Source organism: Channa argus, chromosome 11, assembly GCF_033026475.1.
Source record: "Channa argus isolate prfri chromosome 11, Channa argus male v1.0, whole genome shotgun sequence".
NCBI lineage: Eukaryota > Metazoa > Chordata > Actinopteri > Anabantiformes > Channidae > Channa > Channa argus.
In genome coordinates, this window is record NC_090207.1 from 14,450,816 (window position 1) to 14,467,161 (window position 16,346).

At 37.4% G+C, this 16,346-nt stretch overlaps 1 protein-coding gene across 3 annotated transcripts in view; it reads right to left on the reverse strand.

Moving 5' to 3' along the window:
• The window catches only part of sgsm1a (small G protein signaling modulator 1a), a 28,204-nt gene that overhangs the window by 10,766 nt on the left and 1,092 nt on the right, over positions 1 to 16,346 (reverse strand). For all 3 annotated transcript variants that reach the window (XM_067519932.1, XM_067519931.1, XM_067519930.1), the window contains exons 3-11: positions 10,766 to 10,841; positions 3,916 to 4,078; positions 3,500 to 3,652; positions 3,349 to 3,416; positions 2,606 to 2,751; positions 2,114 to 2,251; positions 1,174 to 1,298; positions 548 to 615; positions 188 to 351 (exon numbers count right to left, since the gene is read on the reverse strand). In XM_067519932.1, the coding sequence (XP_067376033.1) occupies positions 188 to 351; positions 548 to 615; positions 1,174 to 1,298; positions 2,114 to 2,251; positions 2,606 to 2,751; positions 3,349 to 3,416; positions 3,500 to 3,652; positions 3,916 to 4,078; positions 10,766 to 10,841 (1,101 nt within the window). The remainder of the gene's footprint in view (positions 1 to 187; positions 352 to 547; positions 616 to 1,173; positions 1,299 to 2,113; positions 2,252 to 2,605; positions 2,752 to 3,348; positions 3,417 to 3,499; positions 3,653 to 3,915; positions 4,079 to 10,765; positions 10,842 to 16,346) is intronic.

Consider the following 16,346-nt stretch of genomic DNA (forward strand, 5'->3'; position numbering starts at 1 on the left):
TATTATTACACTAATGCTGGAAAAAAAAATTACTTAATCATTAGAGCCCAGCTAAGCCTTCTATGTGAATTTAAGCTGGTATTTCTGCCAGTGTCTGAACATGGGTGGTTTTCATTATTAAATTTAGCTGAAGATACAAAGCTATTCACTGTCTAATTGTCCATTAGACAGAGACCCTTGTGCTGACCTTTCCCCTTTGGGACCAAAGTGGAGGGTCCAGCTGTCCATGAGGAAGCAGGCCATTCTCCAGACATGAGAGGAACTGCAGCAAGTGGCCTCCTCTGGGAAAGCGAAATGGAGGTCTTTGGATCCCATCCTGACTGACCAGCACCACTGTCCCTCCAGTGTTTACTACAGGAAACGTATGGAAAATGATTTTCTTTACCAAATGTTTTATTGGGAAATAAAAACAGCATAATTATATAATTTGTTGGACAGCATAATTACAGACAGTGAAAACTGAAAGAAAAGTCAGTAATGATACACAAAAAATAATTATAGTGGTGTGTATAATGAGTAAATATTGAACAAAAGATGTGTGACCCACCTTGTTGGTGACAGTGCAAGTAAACTATCTCCTCTAGAGGGATTGTCATGGCATAGTTCCAGTATACACTGAAAAACATTCGATCAAACACAGTAAGATAAGAATTTATTCTTGCCAAGGTACAGTGAGAAGATCACCAGCTAAATGTTACAGGAAAATACATAGTGCATATATTCTTCAAAATCTTAAGGAACTTTTATTTTATGGCTAATAAAATATATGCAAGTGTGCACTTGAATAAGAAGATGCAGACCTGCCTAATGTAATAGTAATCTTTGTGGTGAAAGAAACTAGGCACAGGAACAGAAGCATAACATAGTTTGAGAAATGTCTCAGTCAATAAACCAGCTGCCGGCGGCTGGTGTGCTGAAAAAAAGCCTCATCAGATCAGCAACATTTACTCTGCATTCTGAACTCGAACAAACGCACTGCATTATTCAGCAGCACTACAGAGTTACACAAACATCAGAGAGAAGATACAGTGTAAAGAAATAATGCAGAGTATTACCATGCTTTTGAGGAAGCACATTACATGTAAGATATTCTTAGAATGGGAAGGATTACTAACATTAGGACAGACACAATAACCATAATTACAACCCATTTGCAGTTGGATAATTTTGCACCTGCGTTCATAGTCCAAGTCTCCAACAGAGCCATTCATGAGCTGATTGGGCGTCCATTTCAGTGTCATGATTTCTGCAGTCTGGTGCAGAGAAAGGTAACCTGGAATAGCCTCCATGTCATCCCTCTGAAAAAATCAGGATGAATGTGTTTCATTTGATGCAAGAGCAGAGGAGATGTCAGAATGTATAAGCTTGAACTGTATTAATGGTGGAGAAGAAGATGCAAAGTACCTCACTCCTTTTATTGTATATACAATGATAATACATGTAAACATGTTTGTGTGTTAAAAAATGAGTAGATGAATACCTAGTGAAGGTGTTTGAGCATCTACTGTATTACAATCTTTTAAACATAATGTAAGAGAAGTATGTGGAGCAGTTCAAATAAGTTAAATCAATCAAATTGTATTATTATAGTCTAAAATTATTAGATTATTCTGCTCCAGTATGCTCATGAATTTTAGAGTCAAGAAAATATTCTTTCTGAAGCACATGTTCAAAGAGCACATTAATCTCTCATAGAGTGTCCTGACATGGTTTGGCATTTACACTCACAGTAAAACACCCCTTTACTTCTAAAGGCTTTTGTTTGCCATTGGTTCTTTCTACGATAAAAGAAGTAAACATTAAAACAAACCGATGGAGAACTGGATCACAGATACATGTGTCAAATAAATATTTTATTTACATGCCATGTTTTGGACTATTTCATTAGAGTGGTTGGCCGGTTTTTGTTTGTTTGTTTGAGGTTGCACGGCTCTCAAGGTTGAATACTCATGTGACCAAAAAGTAGTCACTAAATAGTAATATTCATATTGTCAACTACAACATTCCAACTAAATATTTTAATAAATGAAACATTAGCAGTAAATATTGTAAAAATATCATGATATAATTAGTCCATATCACCCACTTCTATAAAGACGAATCAGACAGTTACCGGCTGTACAAGCACATTGTTTTTGCCAAACAGAAGGGTTGCCCTGCTGTTCTGATGTAGGGACTCCACATATTCACGAGCTGATGGCGAGGGAGAAGGGCGTTCATCCATACTGCTGCTGGAGTGCCGCTTCTGGATCTGCACAGCATAGAAACAGCACTCACCATACCAGCTACACTGATGACTGATGTTTATATTCTGAGCTGGCCGGTCACAGAATAGACATTTTCTTATCTACTTTCTTTATCAATAAAAACCCTAAAATAAGATAACTAACATTCATCCACATGCACCAGTGCCTCCTCCAGACCAGTGTACTTTCGCATGCAAATTACCTTGCCTCACACAAGTATAGAGTATTGTGCTTTACCTGATACAGTAATCTTAATGCAGTAATCATGTCTGCTAATTCTTCAGAATAAACATGTATTAGATGGACATGGAAAAAATAAATCAAGCCTGTATGGGCCTTTATTACAGATTATTACTTACACACAGCGCAGGTCTCTTGGTGGGAGAATCCTGCCGGCAGTGGCCTCCATGAATACGATGTCTTTGCACCAACTCATCAGCAGATGGGTCTGTCCAGAAGTGGTCAGCTGTCTTCATCTTTGTGTACTCCAAAGCACAAGGTCCGACTGTCAGAATAAATGAGTTAGACTGTGGTGAAACCACCTGCATGGTTTAGTTAAGCAATAATGAGATTTGAATATTAAACATAAAAACTAAATCACTATTAAAAGTACAGTTGATTCTAAAAGATAGTTGTTTTTGATGTACAATATAAGGTATACGAGGATGTAGTGTTTGATCAACCATCTTAATGCTGTGATGCTCAACCTGTAACCGCTTAAAAATACTTTTGTCTACTTGTGTGCTACTACAGTATATGTCTACAAAGGTAGAGTAGGTCAGTTTAAAGAGTTTCTGAGACTGGCTATGAGTATTATTGGGGAAAATACTGTAATATGGTAGTGATCACACCACTGTTCAAAAGAAGATTTTTGCATGGCAAACCTTTCTCTGCTGCTCTAATTCTCTCTAATACTCAAAGAGGTACAAAAACTTGTCTACATTTGTGAATAGGAAAAAAGTCCAATTCTGCTCTACATGCTTCTAAGACCACAAGGATCTCAAATTTGTATGTAAATATCAGCCCCACCAGAAATGGCATTATGCTAGATGATGATATTAAATCACATAAATGCTTACAATGTCACATATACAGTAATTACCTAACAAAGACGCAAGGATTGGTCCATCTACGGGGTCCATTAGAACAGCCTCTTTCTCATAATATTTACTGAAAAACATGAAAGGGGAATTTTGAGGGGACAAAGACTTCCTGTAACAGTTGAACAGTGTCATTTGTTTGTCGCAGTGTACCTGCAGTTCTCCACCAGGTAGAGGACAATCTTATCCAGCACTTTCTCAAATAGAGCTGTCCGGATCCACAAGTTCTTGACTCCCTGTGTGGTGAGGCTGGGCAGTCGGGGCATTCTACGAATGCTGTCTTGACTTTGCAGGCTTTGACTTCGTCTGCTCATGGAAAGAATCACAGGGTTTATTTTTAAACAAAACAAGAAAAAAACATTTCATTAACTGCATCTCTATCACAAAACTAGAGCCATCATCAATTCGTGATACATTAAACCGTATAAACATGAATTATTTAAAAGCTTTTCATAATAACAAATGTGCCTTTCATGTAGGCAGCCAGCGCTTTCAGTGCTTTTGCTTGTACAATCAAACAGACTTTGATGTAAGCTTTGAAAATGAGCAGTTAAGTGCGTATCTCTCACTTTGTTTCGAGGAGCTGCTCGAGCTCCTGAGCCTTCCTGCACAGCTCCTCGGCTGGGGCAAAACTCTTCCCCACCTTCATGAAAAGAGCTGCTACTTTGTTGCTGCGCAAAAAGCCCGCTGCTCGTCGTTTGAGCCCGTGCAGAACACATGCCTCCACTGCGGCTGTATAGACACAAACACAAGGTTGGATCAAAGACTTTGCCTTGGGAAACCACTTTCTATTTAAACATCCAGCAGAGATAGAAAAATAAGAATTTATTTAGAGTCATGTCTCTAAAAAAAAAAAAAAAAGAAAAAAAAAAGAAAAAAATTGTTGTACATTCTTCATCCTTTTGCTGGAGCCCTGTTTTGGTCTCCACCAACTCCTTGAAAAAAACTGTCTAGCTGATCATATAGCACATTTGAGGGCTGTAAAGCCAAAGCAATTGTCTGATAGATACCACAGTACTTCTACATTATAACGCAGTAAATCAACAAAAGTATTGCATAAAATATACTGTAAACTATTTCTGATTTAATATGTAACATTAGGTAAACATTTTATGCCAAAATTACAAAACAGGCTGTATTACATCTATTAGGTATTTTGCTCACATACATATTGTGACATGCAAGTGTCGCATATTTCAGGTATATAACCATTCAAATACATTTGGAGAAAAAGGGTTTTGCTGCCAGGTGAAGACTGCATAATTTCTTCCAGGGTTTCTCTCTCGGTTCAGAATAGCCATTTAAAATTCATTCAGGGCTTTTACATAATCATTTTGCATAATATATATTTATCTTATCAGCCGTGGTGGATGCACAGGTTCATAATAAGATGATACATTTGCACAATCACTCGATTGTGCAGAAAAACAGACAATGCTCTTTCTCACTCGGGCATACGTGGCAGCGCCTGGAGCCGTGTTGACATTTGAGTTCTCTTTCAGGACTAATCCTGCAGCTCTGTTCACAGGGGTCAGGAGAAAGGCTGATGTTGCCATGACAGCCCCTGTTGATGGAGCAATTGAGCTCTGGGAGAGACAAGCGGAGAGAGAGGGGCGGTGGCGACTGATCAACATCACAATATATCTCTCTTTCCATCATTCTCACTCTTTCAAACACAGCTTCTCTCCAGCCTCCACCTTGTCATGCTGCAAATCTTTGTACATCTGGGTCACAGTACTGCTGTTACTACGATCACTGTCAGCAGGGTTTAACTTCATCCTAGGCTATAAAAATGTTATGGCCTAGTTTTTTATTAAAATAATTCCTTATAAACTTTACTGCAGCGTAGCTTGTCTTCTTTCCCTCGCTTCCTTCAGTTTTTCCTATCTTTTCCGTTGTTTTTTCCCCACATCCTTATAAGAGGAAGACGATAAAGGTCAGAACAAAGTGTAACATCAAAAGGTGTCCAAATATAGTTTTCCCCTCCTACTCACTCGTAATTTTTACTAATTAGCCTCAGATGGCAACTTCTAAACTTATACTCTTAAAAAAGCTTCAAAGACTGGCTTAAACTCCCAGTCTGCCACAGTCTCTGTACCAAGAATGTTCACATGCAATGAACCAGAGCATCAGTGCAATACAAATTATTATATTTTATCATACGCTTGGGAAATTTGTTTATGGCTGCAGAGCAAATATTGATCAAATGAAAACCTGGAGGGTTCAGCGTAAGACAGAGATGGGATGTACATAAACAATATCATTAACTGATTTGCTTACATAAAGCAACAGCAAGTAACTCACTAATATTGCTTACTATAAATAGTCTTCAAAACCTAATTTGAGCTGCTGTTAAAGGTTTCTGCAACTCAGGCTCATTGAACATCCTGCAAGCAGAGCAGAGATATTCCCCAAGCTGCGCATTTCTAACCAATCAGAGAAGGCTGAGTTCACAGATGGGAGCTCAGAGCTGTCAATCAATACATGAACATGTTTGTGGTCTACTACTGATCTGACTTCAAGCTAATACTGGCTGCTGCAAGATGTCAATGAGGCTGACTTACATGGTAGCCAAGTCCCGATTTCAGCATTAGCTGAGAAAGTGAATGTGACATGCATTTACTGTGGGCATAAGGCAACACGGAGCAGTCAGAGGAAGAGGTGGGAGATCGACAGTAGCTTGAATTCCAGCATTTGCATATCGTAGCTTTAACCGAAACCTATTTTCCCACAATCACAAACAGCAGTAAATTGCCTCTGATCATCCTTTGCTGTGGTACTTGAGAAAATTTAATTACTTTTGGACAACATTTTGAGCAGCCAAAGATTAAAAAATACGGTAAGATAATGTGGTGTATTTGTGTAATATTTAATCATTTATCTATTTTATGAAAATAAAACATAATTTTAAACATATGAAAGAATTAGACACCTTGGAATACATTATGATAAAATACATTATGAAACATTGAACAACGGTTGATTTAATTTTTTCTGACACAATTTTACATGTCAAAGTGGAAACAATTTGCTACAAATTAATCTTTATTAGTAAATTAAGAATAAATAAAAATATTTAATTAATACCACTAACTTTCTAAAGTCATACAATTAGTTAAATGGAGATCACCTTAGTGCAGTGAATGTGTTTAAAGTATTTGGAAAGTGCAGTTACTGATGAATCAGCATATTGGCCAAAATCTACAGGACATTGCAAAGAAAAATAACTAATTAATTCAATGGCAAGATTATTGAAAAAGAGAAGTCAGGGGATGAATAAAAGAACATTTACTAGTCATTAAATATCTCTTGGAGTAAAGTTAAATATATCATTCACAAATGAAAATAACTTATTGCCTGTGTTTTCAGCACTTGAAGAGTGGGAAAGAGAAAAAAGGTAAATTAAATTTCGGCCAGAGTTTGTCAGAAATATATGTATATAAGAAGTATATAAGACTGTCAATCGGAAGATGTTTCCAAATTCTGAATGTTCATTCAGGGCTATAATTTTGAAGATAGAAGAAGCATTGTAAATTGAATATGTATTTACAATATATAGTACAATTCTTTAATTGCAGCAAGAAATATAGGACATTGCTTTTTTTGTCTTCATATTTCTCATTTTGTTTTCTTGAGCTCATTTAGGTATGAAGTGATAAGTGATAAGTGACCTCTCAATACAATACTCAATACAATCCTGTCTCTGAGGTCTACAGACAATCCCTTAGCCTCATGTTTTGATTTGGGGTCTGAAATGCACTGTTAACTGTGGGACCTTATATAGACAGGTGTGTGCCATCTCAAATCATGTCCAATCGACTGGATTTCCCACAGTTGTAGAAACATCTCACAGATGATCAGTGGAAAGAGGATGACGAGAGCTCAGTTTTGAGTGTCCGGCAAAGGCCATGAATACTAATATACATGTGATTGTTTTTAGTTTTGTTTTTTTGATAAATTTGCAAAGATTTCAAACAAACTTCTTTCTCATTGTCATTATGGGGTATTGTTTGTATAATTTTAAAGGAAAATAATGAGTATACTGAGTGTATACATCGTGCTGGTTAGTGTCACACTTACCATTTGCAATGTAACTTTTTTTATTCTTATTTTTTTATTCTCACATGATGACGGCAACTGCTTTTTTTCACAATGTCACAATAATAAGAGTCTTTGCCAGGGAAAGGTTTTATTGTACATTTTTATACCTTAAAGAGTCTCTTCATATGAGTTAAGAACAGTCTTTGTATTCACACGTCTTTCAAATAATAAAAATATCACATTTCTGCAAGGTGAGAACATTTTTTTCACACTGAGATGCCAAATATATCTTGTTACTGATTACAGCTCTGGACAGAGCCAGACATCTGATGACTCTGAGCGCCTGCATGTGGGCAGTGTGTTTCTCGCCGCAATCATGCTGCACCCTTATAGTGCCATTTGGACTCATAAACAATAACATTTGGTATAATACCAAACTTTAATCGCTCTTTATTTGTATTTAGCACTAACAAAAGTTAAGTGCACTGACTGGGCATACGGCCTGTTTTTAAACATACTGTTAGACTGCTTTTTACCCATAGATCTCTCTGAGCTAACTTCAATTATTACCTCATCTAAACCAACAACCTGTCTGCTAGACCCTATTCCAACTAAGCTGCTCAAGGAAGCTTTACCCTTAATAGATACATTCATATTAGATATCATAAATCTATCTTTAGAAACAGGCTATGTACCACAGGCCTATAAGGTAGCTGTAATTAAACCATTACTTAAAAAACCCTGTCTTGACCCAGGTGTTTTAGCCAATTACAGACCAATATCTAATCTCCCCTTTATTTCTAAAATAATTGAAAAAGTAGTCGCAAAACAATTATGTGATCACCTTCATAGGAATAATTTGTATGAAGACTTTCAGTCAGGATTTAGAGTTCATCATAGTACAGAAACAGCACTGGTAAAAGTCACCAACGATCTTCTCATGGCCTCAGATACTGGACTCATCTCTATACTTGTTCTGTTAGATCTTAGTGCTGCATTTGATACCATTGATCATAACATTTTATTACAGAGACTGGAACATGAAATTGGAATTACAGGAACTGCACTAGGTTGGTTTAAATCTTATCTATCTGATAGATTTCAATTTGTTCATGTTAATGATGAATACTCCATGCACACAAAGGTTAGCTATGGAGTTCCACAAGGCTCTGTGTTAGGACCAATACTTTTTACTTTATATATGTCTCCTTTAGGCAACATTATAAGAAAACACTCCATAAATTTCCACTGTTATGCTGATGATACCCAGCTATATTTATCTATGGAACCAGATGAAAATAATCAGTTAATAAAGCTTCAAACATGCCTACAAGACATAAAGGCCTGGATGTCCCACAATTTTTTACTTTTAAACTCAGACAAAACTGAAGTCATAGTATTTGGGCCTAAAAATCTCAGAGATATGATGTCCAACCATATTGTTACACTAGATGGCATAAGTCTGGCCTCCAGTACTACTGCAAGGAACCTTGGAGTTATTTTTGATCAGGATCTATCCTTTAACTCACATATAAAACAAATCTCTAGAACAGCCTTCTTCCACCTACGGAACATTGCCAAAATTAGGAGCATCCTGTCTCAAAGTGATGCCGAAAAACTGGTCCATGCATTTGTTACCTCTAGGTTGGACTACTGTAATTCCCTACTTTCTGGATGCCCCAGTAACTCCCTAAAGAGCCTGCAATTAATCCAAAATGCTGCAGCAAGAGTGCTGACTGGAACTAGCAAGAGAGATCATATTTCACCTTCACTAGCTTCTCTCCATTGGCTTCCCATTAAATGTAGAATAGAATTTAAAACCCTGCTTCTTACATATAAAGCTCTGAATGGTCAGGCTCCATCATATTTAGAAGACCTCATAGCACCATATCATCCCAGTAGACCACTTCGCTCTCAGAATGCAGGCCTACTTGTGGTTCCCAGAATTTCCAAAAGTAGAATGGGAGGTAGAGCCTTTAGCTATCAAGCTCCTCTCTTGTGGAACCAGCTCCCAGTTCAGATTCGGGAAGCAGACACCCTTTCTACTTTTAAGTCTAGGCTTAAAACCTTCCTTTTTAATAAAGCATATAGTTAGTTATAGTTATGCTGCCATAGGCTTAGACTGCTGGGGGACCCACCCCCCAATGCACTGAGCTCCTTTCCTCCTCTTGACCATCTCTCCTCTCCTCTCATCCAGCAATTGTCACCACTGTATGTCATTAACTCTGTGTGTTCTCTCCCGTAGTTTTCTTTGTCCTCCTCTGTCCCCCTCTCTCTGTCCCTTTCTGCAGGTGTCCCCCGGCTTTGAAGCTGTGTGTCTTCCAGCGTGAAGCTACTGATCCTACCAATCTGCCCGATGTTTTGTTGTTGCTTTTGTTGCTCTGTTCTTTTCTCTCTCCCCTTTCCACTCACCCCAACCGGTCGAGGCAGATGGCCATCCACCCTGAGCCTGGTTCTGCTGGAGGCTTCTTCCGTTAAAGGGAGTTTTTCCTCTCCACTGTTGCCTATGGCTTGCTCCAGGGGGAATTGTTGGGTTCTCTTTATATATCTTTATAATCTTGACTTTATTCTGTAAAGTGCCCTGAGATGACTTTGTTGTGAATTGGCGCTATATAAATAAAGTTGAATTGAATTGAATTGAATTGAATAGATAAAATGTCCACTTTCTTCAGTATAAAACAGGATTTATAAAGCAAACACATTTCTTTCAACAGAAATCCCATTTATAAAAAAAGTAAACTTTATGTGAATTTATGAATGAGTATTTTTCTGTAGGTACGTTTTGTAAGCCCCAAACATTGTTTGAATATACTGGATGTCCTATTATTATGAATAATTGTTTTCGTGAATAATTGTTTAGAAGTTGTGAATATGTTGTATTCAGTTGAAGATGGCTGTAGCTGGCTGGGTTTAGTTTTTCTTACTGTGCTTAACTAACAAAGTCATTATGTGTTTCCTGACCTCCTAGATTAGAAGTCAGATTAGCTCATTTGTTTCCTCTACGTGAGGAACGATGCTGCCCTGCTCTTATTCTCCCTCGTTGGAGCCTTTTTAGCCATGTTGTTTACTTTTGTTAGGTCCTGTCACAAAAAGAGTTTGCTTAAAAAAATGGACACAGTGTGACATTGACTATATCGTTGCATGATTATGTGTTTGCATAGTTTAGGCTCGTGTGGATACCTCACACAAGCCTACAAACAAATCCAGTTTGGTCACACCTCTGAATGATTAATTCTGATAAAAAGAGACTCCTCTGTCACATGGAAATATTTTGGCAAATTTAGACCTGAATCAAACATCCATGATTAGCAGATTTTTGTCCATGCAAATTATTAATTAATTTATGAAAAAGGTTCAATTGTACGTTTAGTAACTCACCACAAAAAGACACAATATGGCTGCTGTCTTCATGAACAAATTTCCTGGTGACAGCTTCCTCCATAATCTGCTTCACCTGTCAATGACATAGCAGATGTTGGATGACTAAGTCATTAATATGCCACACACACACACACACACACACACACACACACACACACACACACACACACACACACACACACAAGGGAGAAAAGTTAAGAGTAAAACAGAGTAGGAAGAGGGCATGTTAAGTTGGTGGATGAGTCACCAACTCTCATCCCAAGGACCACTACTGGGAAATAGGTGGTGCATTGGGGGGGGCACCACAGACCCATTTTTGTGGATAGTTTATAATCTGTAGTGCTAGAAACTGATTCTGCTTTGTCAAAGCCTGATATACACCTTACTCGTGCAAACCCAACTTTATGAATAAAAGAAGGAGATGGTTAGACATATTTGTTTTCACATGCTCATTAATTCGTTTTTGTTGTGACGGTGATGTGCCTCTCTGCTAGATGACCTGACAGCTTCAGACGAACAGTTACGACGACTGATAAATCAATTCCTCTGGTGGCTATGGAGACGTCCCCCTGTGTTGGCACCACTATGCCATCTGTATGGGGAATATCAACCTTCAGACAGCCACACAGATAGCTGCAATTTCCTGATGAAATGAGTCTGTCCACAATGACCATATCACACTGGTATGTTCAGCTTCTACACAAACACAGACGAGCACTCATTAATACACACACACACACACACACACACACACACACACACACACACACACACACACACACACACACACACACACACACACACACACACACCTATTTGCTCCAGTGGTTGAGGTTCCCTCTACTTTATTTTAAACCTTTTTCGCAATCCACATGATTGAATCAAATCATATGATCATGTGGAAAAACCTTTTCTTTGTAAGGCATTTTCATGGTCATAAAGCTGACACCTGTCAAGCATAATTAGTTTCTCTGTCTGATATTAACAGTGTGATCCAAGACTTCCTCTTTCCAAGACATCTTTCTTCAAGTTACAATTTTTCACCACTGCACAATTTCATAGACCAATGTTGGACTATGACACCTGTAACTTTCAGACGTGGAATATGTGCTATGATCATTTGCTAAGAATTAAAGTGCTAGTAACCAAATGTAGTAATTCATTAAGCATTTGTAAATTTGCTACAACAGAAGGATTAGCAATATTTTGCGCTTACAAAATAAAAATACTCATTAACCAGAAGACCATTGTCAAAGTGTCATCGCTGTCAGTTTTCTACAATCTTTAGCCATTTCTAGATACTATACATCAACCAAAGGTTCAGTGATAATGCAGTTAAAACAAGACCTGGAAAAAATATGAAAACTAAATGTTTCATCGAACTCCCATAAAAATGCACAAAATTTTCTGATTAACTGCGAAAAAAAGTAAACTGTTTTCTGTGACAGTACTGAGAAATGTCTGCCCACTATACACTCATTTCACCCTCCCTGTCATTGCAGAATGAAGAACTAAAACAGACTAATCTCTAACTCATAAAAAAGGTTTTGAATTCTATTGGACCCAGAACTCTTGCTCCCTTGACAACATTTACATAAAAAAACATTCTCTAATTAGACAGCCGTCAGCACACCAATTTCGCCTGCTTGTTTTTCGCAGCATTGTTACCTTCAGCTTCAACAGAAATGATTCATGCAGCCAACACGACAGAGAAAGTGCCAGTCTGATGTGATGCATGCCGGCTCCACTCATGATAAGACTTATGTAAAAGCCTGCATACACACACATGATTGCACACACAAAAGAAAGGCCGGGGACTTGCATACAACATGTTTCTTTCTGACATACAGAAACCTGAGTGATTTCCCAACTTGAAAATGCAGACTCCTCCTTGTCAGATTGCCTTTCTCTTATCTGGCCTACAGACCAGGCCTCTGAAGAATTTATATGGTTAAGTGTAAGCACAGACAACCTGCAGGTTTCTATGGAGACAGCACGTGGTGCACAGTGGATTACTTCCGCCTAAGAAGATGCGTCAACACATTTCATTCATCTCTGAAATCAACAAAAACAACAGCAACTCTCCAAATACAGTCACTAATAATATCTTGTTCTGTGATGTGTTCGTCATTTCACAGCTTTTCCTGTCTCACAAAAACCGAACACACTATCTTAGTATCATTTAAGCACACATCAAACAAAAAGCTACAAATCAGAAAAGCCATAAAATGCTTCTTTGAAAATATACAAACGGATGGAACAAGTGTGTCAGTAGTCATTAAAGATCTCTGTTGCAGCAGCAAAGCCTAATAAATCTACTCTAATCAACCACAGTAGCTAGAAGGCATCAGGCAATATGAAATAAGATCTTCAGTGTATTCCAATTAACTCCAGCAACAACAGAGCCAAGAAAGAAGAAGCAGAGAGACAGCCTCATCCATTAGCATCCACCTTTCCTTATTCATCATCTGTGTTTAATGAAGGGAGCAACAGAGAAAGGAGGGTAAATCATCACTGTTTTCAAAGTCATGTGCACAGAACAAATTTATTGTAAATCTATCTATTTGAATGATGATTCCATTACTAGAATTACAATTAAAAAAATATTGCATGTTCTTCTAGAGCACTCCAAGGGCTTCTTTTCCATGTTTGCTTAACTTTGACATAAATCTGTTAGTACTTTATAAGGTCACGAGTAAATGTTAAGTCTCGACCAGAAAAAAAAAACTTTCTTTGACGCTTACAGTATCACTTAAAGTTGAAGTGGACCATTAGGCTGCCGGAGTTTCTGATGTAAACAAGAGAGAAGTGGCTCCACAATTACACACGCTCATTCAATTTTTTTAAGCTTTACCTCAGCTGTAATGTCAACAGCAAACTCATAGTTCAGTTGGATTAATAAACGTAGTGCTGTGTATCAAATGTCTGGCAGCATCTACAGAGCAACCTGCCCATACCAAAAACCTGATTATTAATACATTCATCTAAAAGTCAAAAACGTTATATTATAGCAGAGTCACAATCTCTATCTATACCTATAACAACAATAGATGAATATAACTTTTTCTGCTACATGAATCAGCCTTTTATCAATATTTTTTTTTTGCGTATACTACAATTTTATCATCTGAAAGACTGGACTAGTGAATTACTTTACACATTAAAACATTAGTTAACATAAGAATTCAGCCTTAAAAAATGCAAAAGAGGCAGAGTTCAGATCTCAGTGGCCTGTGCATTTTCCAAGAGTCTCTCCCCCTCTTCTCCTTTAGCAAACACAGGTGTGTATTTGTGTTTGTGTGCAAATGTGATACAAAAAGACAGAGGGAGGAGCATGATCAGAGCACGATAAAGAGATGGAAACAGAGATGCACTCTGCATCAAAGCTAAAGCAAATACATTATCTTATTCAAAGCAATTTAGTACCAGAAGGTAATTCTGTTGTCACAGATATCCTGTGCTGTCTGGAAAATGGCCCACATCCAGGTATATTTGAGCAGACTGGTGGCACATAACCAGCTGGACAAGAAGGGTGTGAGAACACACAGCATAGAGTCCCCATATGGTATAACCCACACAGAGCAATGATGATTGTAAATGAATGGGAAAATGGTACAAACAACATCACCATCTATCTTTCCTTTGACAATATAATGTATCTAAATACAACTACAAAATAATAAAGACTGTTGAGTTATCTAGATTAATGTAGACTTTTATGAGGTGTTAACTGTGAATAAACTGAGCTATCACACTCCAACAAACTTCATCTACAGACTCCATCAGGCCGCATTTGTGATAAGCAGTGAATGAATCTCAGTGAAGGTGTAGCAGTAAATAGGAGGCAGGTTTAATGATGGGAAAGGTCTGGTCTCAGCTGATAACACGGCAGACTAAGAAGAAAACAAAAGACCGACATCTCTACGCTCCTTTCACAAGATCTATGGTCTGATTTTTATCTTTGTTTGGCAGAAATAAAGTCTTGTAATTTATGAGGTAATCAGAGATGAGAGAAATTTACAAGTCTGAACTATTAAATCCACTAGTTCTCTCTTAGGCTCTTTGTTGGCCACCAACAATAGGTTACTATTAGAGATTAGAAAATGCTGGAAAGGTTCAACCTAAATGTGTTCACTGTAAATACATAAATGTTAAGTGAGGTGTTGGGGAGGATGAGAAAACCTTCCCTGAACAAATGAAGAGACACAAAAATACTAGAGACCATGAAGTACACAAAGCAAAATGACAATAGAGACACAAAGAAATAACACACATGGGTTGGCTGATTTGGCATCTGATATTCAGTTATCTGATTTCATACTGATATTCATGCTAGTTTGTTGAAAGCTACATTGGTACATTTAATCGCATTCTATGAATACTTGAATATATTATTCTCTAATCATTTCACGATTCAAGTAGAAACTTAGACATCTGCCAGGTGTTTATACATTTATACAATGCTTGCAAAGGGAAAACAGGTCAATTTAAACAGGTTTCATTGACAAACTAGTTTGTACAATGAAATGATCATATAATATTTACAAGTAGCAGCTGAAACTGCTGTTTACCTAAGAGTTAACCAAACCGAGTAAGGCTGAAGGGTAAAAGAGTTTTGGTTAACATACTATGAAATTAGTGCTTCAAAATATTAGTTAAAGTCATTAAATGTTATTTAAATTAGGTAAATGTTATAGAAACATGTACTGATCATCAAATTACAAAACATTATTCTGTATGCCAATAACATTAGCCTTAATGACCACATTCTGTTCATTAATTTAGCTATTAACTTATATTCCTCTTACAAAACATATATATTTTTATATGTAAGCAAAAGCTACACTTTGTACTGGATGTTATCTGACAGTTAGTGATGCTGTACACTGGTGACTTGAGTGTTCATGTGAGGGGGTTAGCCCTAATGCTAACCTTGAAGCCATGTGTTAATAGCTCAACAGTAAATTTCCTAATTTTGTTGTTTGAAATGTTTGCAGTGGTTTAAAACCAAACAAAACCTGACACATGCAATCAGTGTATATACACGTTTAAATTTGTTCAGTGGATTAGGGGTCATTTTGAATTTATTTAGCTGTAACCAGTGGTAGACTACATTTTAACGGTTAGCCGACATATCTGTAGTTCTATTCAGCAAGTACAAGAAACATAGTGCATTTTGTCACTCAGCTAGCTAAACAATCTGGACCCTGCAATTTCATTCATGCTACTGAATAACTAGCATGAAAACTGCTAATCCAGTAGATAGTTTACACACCAACACGAAATAACAGCTGCATCCTGATGCATAAATGCTCGTTTAGTTCACCATAATGTCCTAAATCCTTTTAGGTTACTTGGCCTGCAGTCTCACCAGAGTAAGATTAAGGGTCAGAAAGGGGTTGGTATGGCATCTAATTAGTGTAGTGTGTGGTGTGTTTTGAAATTTCTGAATCTTAAGCAGCTTTATGACAATGTAAATGAAAAAGGAATTGATCACCCTTTTTGGAATGTTCATGTAGCTTGAGCTTTGCAGCACCAGCACCATTTGGTTTTATTCAAAATGATGACATTTCTATCC